The 11,189-nt window shown below is 34.8% G+C and overlaps 1 protein-coding gene across 2 annotated transcripts in view; it reads right to left on the bottom strand.

Moving 5' to 3' along the window:
* Nucleotides 1-466: 466 nt before the first annotated feature.
* The window catches only part of PNPLA8 (patatin like phospholipase domain containing 8), a 55,471-nt gene continuing 44,748 nt past the window's right edge, over nt 467-11,189 (bottom strand). For both annotated transcript variants that reach the window (XM_063099373.1, XM_063099372.1), the window contains exons 9-10: nt 8,047-8,242; nt 467-1,472 (exon numbers count right to left, since the gene is read on the bottom strand). In XM_063099373.1, the coding sequence (XP_062955443.1) occupies nt 1,198-1,472; nt 8,047-8,242 (471 nt within the window). In that variant the 3' untranslated portion in view covers nt 467-1,197. The remainder of the gene's footprint in view (nt 1,473-8,046; nt 8,243-11,189) is intronic.

The following is an 11,189-nucleotide window of genomic DNA, read 5'->3' as shown; positions in this document are numbered from 1 at the left end:
CATTTAGTAAGTTTATAACCAATGACTCAATCAAAGAATGTGCTTGTAATAGGCTTTTGCAGCAGAGCTAGGACCATCTGGACTCTCAACTCTCTCCAGCACTCTTTGAACCACCTCTTACTGCCTCTGTGAATCAGCATTGCAGAGAAGCAATACAATAATCAGGGCAATAACATTTAGCTTTAGTTTATATGTATAAAGCAAAGGGTACTTACCTTTGTTTCATTTTTCTTGAGAAATCTAAACATAATGGTAGGTGCATATGTTATTAATGTCTGTGAAATCCAGACAGTTAAAGGAGTTAATGAGGTAAAACAAGCCTAACTTATTTAAGCATATTGCTGACAGGTGTATTCAAACGTGACTAAGATATGGAGAACTTACATTATGAACAAAACATAATTTAAAAAATGATAGCCTTTTAACAATAGATTATTTGAATAGTTTATTTTTTGTTAATGATAGCAATATTTTCTCGGTAAATTAAAACAATTTTATAACAGTGAATGATAAGCTAGACCTAGATCTAGAAAACTGAACACACAGCATTATCTTGAAATTTCAGAAGGAAAAAGTGGTTAACTGGAACTCCACCTATCTTTTTTAACAAATGTTGAAATAAAGCAAATTTTGAATAGAAAACTGGGTCTGTTTCTTTCATATGTCAAATGTAAAAGTACTTAAAGAGAGAAAACTCCATTTTTCTGCATCTATTTAGATATTACAGTAAAAGGCAGCAGGTTGATTGTAGAATGTAGTTAGTGAAAACACAATTAATGTAAATTTAAGAAGAAAGTAGCTTTTCCACATAGAAAATCAATGATCACATAAATTCAACATGATTATGATGACTAAAGCAAAAATACAATGATAATGTGATAGTTTTCAGTTTCTTGCTTGGCACATATATTAAATTTTCAAACTTCAAACAACATAACAGCAAAACCAAATTAGCACAACAATAAGATTCCTAAAGCTTAGTTAATTATTAACATCTTAAAAACCTAATTCCCATATATGAATTTTGTAACCAAGCATATCCTCTGCTTTGCAGGCTGGTCGAAGCACCGTCTTTTTCAGATTCCCTAGAATTCATAACTATTTCAAAGTTAACTCATGTTGAACCCCACAATTTCTTATTGAATTTGGTGATCTTCTGAACAGGCCTTCATTTATGAGAATATATGCATACACTCATCACAATTTTGAAAAGAATGGAAGGCCTTCATACATGTCAGTTTTTAATTTTATCCAGTCATTAATTTTCTGCAGAGTTGTTTTTTCTTGACTTAATATTTTTGCAACTTTTTTCAGTTTTTGTTCATTTCTTTCTATATACTTCAACCCTTCCAACTGCAGCTGATCCAGCTTTTCATTTCGACTTTCATCTAGAGGTATGTTTTCACACATTACAGGATTGAATCTAAAATAGGTGTCAGGTGGTAACAAACCATCAAGCATTATATGGACTTCTGTTAAAACAAAAAAGGAGATGGGGTGGATAAGGAAAAAAAGGGATAGGGTGAATTATTCTGCAATGATCTACTCATTTTATCTTTATTTAAAATTATCTTCTTTTTAGGCACATTATAAAGACTTGCTTTTTCATCACTTGAACTAACAGTAGGAGTAAGGAATCCATAATAATGATCAAAAGTACGAAATAAAATTTATCTTCTAAAAAACTTCATATTATTCTGCTAAATTAGGACACCCGCTCCAGTACTCTCTTTTCTCTGTGCTTTTGATCACTTTTTGCCACTGCTGAGATGCCTCTCCAACATTCTTTTTTTTGTTTTTAATTTTTTGGGATCTTTATTGAGGTATACTTTATATACAGTGAAACTCACCAACTTTAACTATAATTTGACAAGTTTTGACAAATGTGTACACTTGTGTAACCACCACAACAATCATGACATACAGCATTCCCATCACTGCAAAAAGTTCCTTCAAGCCTCTTTATAGTTGGTCCCCCTTAAGCCTTTGCCTTTTCTAGAATTTCATACAAACAGAATCCTAGGTATATTAGCTCTTCTATGTCTACCTTCTTTCACTTAGCAAAATGCTTTTGAGATTCATCCATGTTACAGCGGTATCAATAGTTTCTTTCCTTTTATTGCTGCGTAGTAAGTATTCTGTTGTATAGATAAAACACAATTTGTTCTCCCCAGTTCTGGTTCTGGCTTCCTTCAGTTCTTAGCTATTAGGAATAATCCTGCTAAAAACATTTATACAGAATTCTTTGTGTGGATATATGATTCCATTTCTCTTGTAATAAAAACCCAGGGATGAAATTGCTGGGTCATATAGTAGAGGTGTATGTTTATTTTTTTAAGAACTGCCACACTGTCTTCCAAAATGGCTATACCATTTTGCATCCCAACCATTAATATATTTGAGTTTCCATTGCTCCATATCTTTGGCAAAACTTTGTACTGTCTTAATTTTAGCCATTCTGGAGGATGTCTAATGTTATCTTGTGTTTTTAATTTTCATCTCCCTAATGACTGAATTTGAGAAGCTTTTCATGTATTTAGTAGTCATTTGTGTATCTTTTTTAAGTGTGTTCAAACCTTTTGCTCATTTTTTCCACTGAATTGCTTGTGTTCTTTTATATGTGTGTGTGTGTTTGTGTGTGTAACGTAAGAATTCTATATTTTGGACCTGATTATATAATTTGATTTGATAATGGATCAAATACATGTTTTCAAATTTTTTCTTTCAGTCTGTGGCTTGCCTTTTCACTTTATTAAAAGTGTCTTTTGCAGAGCAAAATTTGTTATTTGAAGTCAATTTATCTGTTTTTTCATGTATTTTGTGTTCTATCTAAAAAATCTTTACCTACCCAAGGTCATTAAGATTTTCTCCAGCATATTCTTTTAGAAGTTTAATAATTTTAACTCTTAGATTTAGGACTAAGATCCATTTCAAGCTAATTTTTGTATATGATGTGAAGGGTCAAGGTTCAAGTTTGTAGATATACTGTAAATATTTAATTGTCCTAGCACCATTTGTTAAAAAGACTATCCTTTCCCACTGAGTTATCTTGGCACCTCTGTCAAAAATCTCAGTTTACAGGTATGAATAAGTCTCTGGGCTATCAATTATGTACCATTGACCTATATGTCTATCTTTATTCAAATACCACAGTTCCTTGCTCACTGTAGCTGCATAGTCTTGAAATCAGCGGGTGTAAGTCCTCCAACTTTGTTCTTCTTCAAAATTGTTTTGACTAATCTAGGTACTTTGCATATCCATATAAATTTTATTGTCAGCTTGTTAATCTTTATCCCCCAAAAAGCCTATTTGGATTTTGACAGGAATTGCATTGTGTCTACAGATCAATTTGCAATGTGACATCTTAATGACATTGAGATTTCCAATTCATGAGCATGGTATAGCATGGTACATCCATTGATTTATTTAGTTTTCTTTAATTTCTCTCTGTAAAGATTTGTAGTTTTCACTGTTCAAATCTGGCACATCATTTGTTAAATACCTCTGTATTTAATATTTTTGATGTTATTATAAATGATATCTATGTACACATTTAATTTCAATTTCCAATTGTTCATTGCTTGTATGCAGAAATACAATTTTTTTTTTTTGCTAAACTCACTTATTAGTTCTAGTAGCTTTTTTATAGATTCCTTACGATTGTCAACATAGACAACCGTGTTGTCTATAAATATTAACTTCTTCCTTTCTGATCTATATGGCTTTCATTTCCTTTTATTGCCTTACTGCACTAGAAAGGACCACCAATACAAGGTTTACTGGGAGTGGTTATAGCAGACAACTTACTCTGTTCATAATCTTAAGTGGAAAGCATTCAGTCTTTCACTATTAAATATGATGCTAGCTCTATATTTTTTTGTAGATGCCCTTTATCAGGTTGAGGAAGTTCCCTCTGTTCCTAATTTGTAGAGAGTTTATTATCATGAATATATATTAAATTTTATCAGATGTCTTTCTACATCTATTGAGATAATCATGTTTTGTTTTTTTTTTTTTATTCTGTTAATATGGTGAATTGCACTGATTTTTCTTAATGTTAAACTAACCCTACATTTGTGGGATAAACCTTACTTGGTCATATAGTAGTCTCCTTTGTATAAATTGTTGAATTTGATTTACTAGTTTATTTTATGGGTTTCTGCATGTATACTAATAGAAAATACTGGTTGGTAGGTTTTTTTTTTTTTTTAATTTTAAAATAATGTTTTTGTCTGGTTTTGGTATCAGGGTAAAGCTAACCTTATAGAATGAGCTGAGAAGTACTCCTTCCTCTTCTATTTTCTGCAAAAGTTTGTGTAGAATTGTTGTTAATTATATCAAATGTATTTTTTGTTTCATATGTTGTATTTTTCACCTCTAGCAGTTTGATTTGGGTCCTTTTTACATCTTCCATTTCTCTCCTCATCGTGATCATGTCTTCCTCTATCTTACTGAACATATGGAGTATATTTATAATGGCTATTATAATGTCCTTGTTTGCTAATTCTATCATCTGTTTCATTTCTAGTTCTATTGCAATCAACTTGGTTTTCTTCTGGTTAAGGGCTATCTTTTCTTGCTTCTTTGTATGCCTGGTAATTTTTTACTGAATGCATACATTATGAATTTTACAAATTTGCGTGCTGGAATTTGTTGTATTCATTTAAATATTGTTGAATTTTGTTCCAACAATGGATGCTGTTAATTGGACTACATTTGTGGGGAGAATTGCTTCTAAATTTTGTTAGGATGGATCAAGACAGGCATTTACTCTAGAACTAATCTGATGTCACTACTGAGACAATACCTTTCGGAGGACTCTACCGCATATCCTGTATATAACAAAAGTCTTTCTAATCTAGTTGATGTAAATCTAAACTATTCTGGGTTTCCTGTGAACTCCAATAATTATTCTGTCTAATCCTTTCTGGTGGTTCTTTCCTCTGCTTTGGGTAGTTTCCTCACACGAACGCACAGATCAGTACTTAGTCAAAGCCTCTGCATATCTCTGGGGAACTCTACCGGTGAAGTTGCCTCCTCTGTGGTATTTTGCCCACATATTTTAGTTTCCTTGGCTTTCTCGAACTCCAATCTCTTTTTCCTAACTCCAAGAGACTGCTCTGCTTTTTTGGATTCCCCTTCCTGTACTATAATACAGAAACACTTCTCAGGTAGAAAGCTGAGCAATCATGATAATTACCTCATTTATTATTTTTTTTCTTTAAGAGTCCAACTGTCATCAAATATCTGAAAACCATTGTTGGTCTAGTTTTCTAACAGTTGATGGTGGGAGGAAATATCTGGCTCCTATTATTCTATGACAGCCAGAAGTGGAAGTGTTAATCTTTTAAAATGTCCAAACCCTATACATCTTTTAAGACCGATATCAAGTCTAATTTACTTCTTGTAAGCTATCTACACAATCAAGTTTAGTTTTCTCATTCCTCCTCCTACCTGATAAACTTAATCAACTCCAATCATTCACCATTTATTTAGCAACTGATTATATACTAGATTAAGCCATATAAAATTACTGTTTTTGTAGGTCAACAATAATCTAATATTAACAATTACATGTTTCAATATAATTCTTGTTACATCTTTTTTCAAAGATAACTAATATTATTAAACCTTTCATGTGTTTGTCTCATTAACTACAGTGTAAGTAAAATTTCATGTTTCTTGAAAATTCCAGATGAGCCCATCACATAGTCTGTACAAGGTAGAGAGTTAGCTATTATGAGACTGGCTGATTAAAACCATCTGTCTCAGCAAATGGCTTATGGTAGGAATATTTTATTAAATCATCAGGGAAATGCAAATCAAAACCACAGTGAGATACCACCTCACACCTGTTAGGATGGCTATATGAACAAGATAAGAGAGAACATGTTGGTGAGGAGGTGGAGAAAAGAGAACCCTTGTAAACTGTTCATGCGAATGTAAATTGGTACAGCCATTACGGTAAACAGTATGACAGTTCCTCAAAATATTAAAAAGAGAACTACCACATGATCCAACAATCCTACCCTGGGTATAAAACTGAAGAAAATGAAATCAGTATCTTGAAGAAATATCTGAACTGCCATGTTCATTGCAACATTATTCACATTAGCCAAGATAAGGAAAAAACCTAAGTATCCATCGATGGATGAATGGATAAAGAAATTATGGTGTGTACAAACACACATGCACACACGCACACACATGCGCACACACACACAGCAGTATTATTCAGCCTTACAAAAGAAACAATCCTGCCATTTCCAACAACATGGATGAACCTGGAGGACATTATGTTAAGTGAAATAAGCCAGACACAGAAAGACAAATATTGAATAGTATCACTTTTATGTGGAACCTAAAATAGTTAAACAGGAGAATGGTGGTTGCCAGGAACTAGGAAGTAGGGGAAATGAGGAAATGTTGGTCAAAGAATACAAAATTTCAGTTATAAAATGAATAACTACTACAGATCTAATGTACAGCATGGTAACTATAGTAAATAATAATGTATTATATACTTGAAATTTGCTAAGGGAGTAGTAGATCTTAAGTGTTCTCACCACATACACACGCACACACCCCTCAAATGGTAACCGTATCAGGTAATAAATATGTTAATTAGCTTGACTGTGGGAATCATTACCTGAGATATACTTATATCAAAACATCATGTTGTATACCTTAAATATGTACAATTTTTAATGTGTCAATCACACCTCAATAAAGCTGGGGAAAAAAGAATATTTTGCTGATTTGATAACAAAATTTCAGATAGTGAAAAATCTAGTACATCAGCTTTTCTTGGGTTACCATGTAATGGATAAAAGTCCTTAGTGGAAGTTTAATTAAGATCCTCACTTGGGTTAATGATTCAACCAATAACACGCAGATTTGGAAAGAATGAGATTCAGAAACAAGGGGCTAAGCGCTAACAATTTTTTAATAACAGATTTCACATAGGACCCAAAAATAAAATAGTAAAATGAGGAGATTTAAACCTCAAGGCCAATACTAGAAATTCTGTATATACTCATTGAATACCTACTATGTGCCAGGCACTGGAGTCAATAGGAAACTGGATAACTCAAAGTAAACTGAGTAAGTTCTTGCCTTAAATTCTTGTGGGATAGAGAAATAATAAGCAACTATGTAATACATATCCATAATGAGATAAATGTTCTAAGAGAAAAAATAAGACAAAAGCTGGATAAGGATTAGAGTGACTTGGTGAGGGAGTTAGAAAAGTGGTCAGGAAAGGTCTCTCTAAGGAAATGACATTTGAGCAGAGACCTGAATAAAATAAGAGTCAAGCATGTATCTGGGGAAAGAGCCTCACAGTGACAGAGTTAAAGCAAATGCAGAGGCCCTGAAGCAGGAGAGTTCTTAGCAAGTCTGAGAAACAGCCAGAATTAAAGTGTGGCTGGATACACTTTAGAGAAGGAATGCTGAGAGAGGAGAAAGAGATGTGTTCAAAGGTTAGGTCTTAAAGGTCCTGGTAAATTTCAGTAAATGAGGCTTCTGGATTTTGTTCCTAGTGTGCTGGGAAGCCTTAGAGGGTTTTAAGAAGGGAAAAACATGATTTAATTTACATTTTAGGATGGTCACCTTGGCCTTTGGATGAAGACTATAAAGGCAGCAAGAGTGGAAACAAGCATTTATTCTAATTCTAGTTTGCCTCCACATTATGAAATAATCTAATCTTATAGGTATCTAATTCTCTGTTATCATGTGTTTACTTGAATTAATCTGACTCTTTTTGTTGCTTTAGCCTTTCTTATCTGGCTTAAGAGTCTCCAACCAAGCTTTTGTGCTATCCCTGCTTTAGACACTTCAACTGTAAGTAGACAGAGGTTGCACTAGATTCCAGATGGAGAATAATCTGTGTTCTAGGGAGAAAGTAAAACAACAAAATACTCACTCCATGTGCTTCCTAAGCCCACAACAGAGACACATCATACTCTTCTGTAGTTAGCATCAGTATATTCTACCAAAAACTGAATGCTAGAAGTTGAAGTGCTTTAAGGTAGCAAATAGACTAACCTTCTGTATCTGTAGCACTGTTGATAACATTGGAAAGTTTGGTTTTCAAGCTCGTGGATGTCACTATGTTTCTCACATCACTCTCATAACGTCCGGTGCCCAGCGATACTATGCACTCTAATGGTACGTCTGGCCAAAGACATTTACACTCGTGTATTGCCAATGCTGAAGGGTTATTGAGAAGCAAACCTCCATCCTGCAAAATACAAGTTACAAAAAGAAACTCTCAAAAGTGAAATTGTATTTTACAAATATAAACACAAAAACTGTAGTTTAAACAGCTTGATATCTCCTCACACGGAAATCTGAACTATGTGATAAGCTAAACAACAAATTACTTAAAAACAAGAGGCTCCTTTAAAGTGATTTTATTTTATATACTACAGCTGCAAAATAGAGTCAAGTGAAAACTCACTGGCCTTACTCAGCTTTCCTTTCCAATTATACAATTTCTTTAAACTTCTTCTTGAATTGCCTTGCATATTTTGCTCAAAAATACTGAAAGGAATTGAATTACTCTTTAAAGACATGTTACCCTTATTTAGTAGTTAATAAAGGTACTACATAAAGCCTAACAGAAAAGAACTGTTGTTCTACTAAACAATTAAAATTAACTCTTCTCTCACAAGTCAAATATAACCAAATAACTCTAAATTAACTGAAATTTTATTAACAATATAATTTCAAAGAATCACATTCATTATAGTATAAACATAACAAAGTAGGCAAGACAGATATATTTCTAAGCATTTATCAATAATTTATATTATTTTGAAGAATTCAAAAGGAAAAAGGTAAAATATGCTGATAGAATACTGTAAAAATGGAGTAGAATAAAAGTATATAAAATTATGGTCAAACTGTAACAAAATGCATTGCAGAACTATATATATATATATATATATATATATACATATACATATTTACATCAATATTATGTTTTATTTAAAATCTAGGGAAATATGTCTGATTTAAAATAGTTTAAGAGCACTTCTGATCAAGATGGTGGAATAGACGGTCCCCAGCGTCACCCTTTCCCACAATCAACGAATTTACATTATTTTTTTATATTTTAACTTCTCAATATACATTGTAGTAGATTTTCATGTCCCTTTCCCCTTTCTTCTTTCCCCCTTCCCCCACTACATCATATCTATTCGTCTTAACAAGTTCAAGGGATTGTGATTGTTGTGTCTTCTTCCCCCCCAACCTTTGTTTGTACATTTGTTTATTTATTTTTAGCTCACACAAATAAGTGAGAACATGTGGTATTTCTCTTTCTGTGCCTGACTTGTTTCACTTAATATAATTTTCTCTAAGTCCATCCATGTTGTTGCGAATGGTAGTATTTCATTCTTTTTTATAGCAGAGTAGTATTGCATTGTGTAGATATACCACAGTTTCCTTATCCACTCATCTGATGATGGACATTTGGGCTGGTTCCAGAGGCTATTGTAAATAGTGCTGCAATAAACGTGGGAATACAGGTATCCCTTGGGCATGATGATTTCCATTCCTCTGGGTATATTCCCAGCAGTGGAATAGCTGGGTCATATGGTAGATCTATCTGTAATTAAAAGCAATGCCTGCCAAGCTGGGGCCGTTAGAGCTCAGGGGAAGAGGAGGAGAAACCGATGGAGTTCATGAAGGTGGGAGAAGCCGTGATGAGAGAAAGGAAGGACCACTGCAACCATTTCGAGCCCTGACCACTTCAAGGCTGGCCCTGGTGAGCACACAGAGGAAGAGATGTCAAAAGCCTCTGCTATGTCCTTTGTGTGAAGTTGCATGGAGGCTGCAGGGGAGAAGAGGGCCTTGGTGGCCCACCAGGGGAACACTGGGGCACAGCATGGACAGCTGGTTTGCCCTCCAATCAGCACAGGCCCACTCAGTGTAGACTGGTCAGGAATACAGAACTGCAGGGGTGCAGTTTGCCAAAAAGCCTCAGGCCCAGACCAGTTTCCATACAAACCAGGTATACCACACCTCACAAGACGCAGAAGTGCTTAAAAGAACAACAATTAAAAACTGAGCTGCACAAAAAGCCTTCCAGCAGCAAAGCATCAATTTAGCTCAAACACAGGGCTCAAGTGCTGGTTCCCACAGGAAGTTCCCCGATTTTAGAAGTAAGCAAAGTAGAACAAATTAGTTCCAGTGCAGAGTTTAAGTGGTGGGGGTAGTTAATCATCCAACACAGAACTGAAAAAAACAAAAAAACAAAAAAAACCCCCACAGATCACAAGTTTCTGATATTAACCAGTAAAGGTCTAACACCACCAAAGAACACCTAGAAAACCTAGAAGGACCAACTTGGGGCAGTGGGGGACCAAGGGCCTCAGCCATGCCCCCCCCTCGATGTCCGCATCCAGCCCAGTGATAACCACCAGGTTTCTGCCAGAAGTGCCCACCGTTCCCAAGCTGGGGTGGTGGGCGGCAAGGGCCTTAGCCATGCCCCCCTTAAGTTGGCATCCAGCCCAGCCACAACTCAGCTGTTGCCAGAAGCTCCCTGGGCTTCCCTGCCAGAATGAGGGGGATGTCATAGGCCTCAACCATGCCCCCTCTTCCTCCTCCTGCCACCCTATCCCCTCTCTTTTCTCCGTCTCCCCCCCCAAATGCTCCACAACATTTTAGAATGTAAAAAATAAATAAATAAATTTTAAAAAACAAGATAAAATAGTTTAAGTGACTGCTCAGGCTCCTTTTCCTATATAGGTTCCATCCATGCTAGTTAATTGCCTGCTGAGTACAGGGAAAGAGAAGGTTTCCTGCTTCACTGGTGGACAATCTGAATAAATGTGAATAACTTTTGATGTCACTGATGTCTTGGCATGTTCCTTGGAATCAGCACTATCATTGCAGATAATTGAAACAGACGCTGAAAGTCCCTTAGTTCACTTTCTACATATAGGTGAATAAATGTTTTTGACAGAATTCTTGAACCCTTTCAGTAATGCAGTATATTCTACCTTGTAAAGCAACTTATTTCACTTAAAAATATTTTAATTTTTAATATTATACAGTAAAATTAACTTTTTTGGTGTACAGTTTTATGAATTTTAATGTACATATACATTTAGATTCATGTAACTACCACAATCAGGATACAGGCCAGTTCCATCACCCAAATAAACTCTTGTGCTAACTCT

The sequence above is a fragment of the Cynocephalus volans genome, chromosome 6, assembly GCF_027409185.1.
Source record: "Cynocephalus volans isolate mCynVol1 chromosome 6, mCynVol1.pri, whole genome shotgun sequence".
Taxonomy (NCBI): Eukaryota; Metazoa; Chordata; class Mammalia; order Dermoptera; family Cynocephalidae; genus Cynocephalus; species Cynocephalus volans.
Note: the sequence above shows the minus strand (reverse complement) of the source record. Positions and strands in the feature narration are given on the sequence as shown.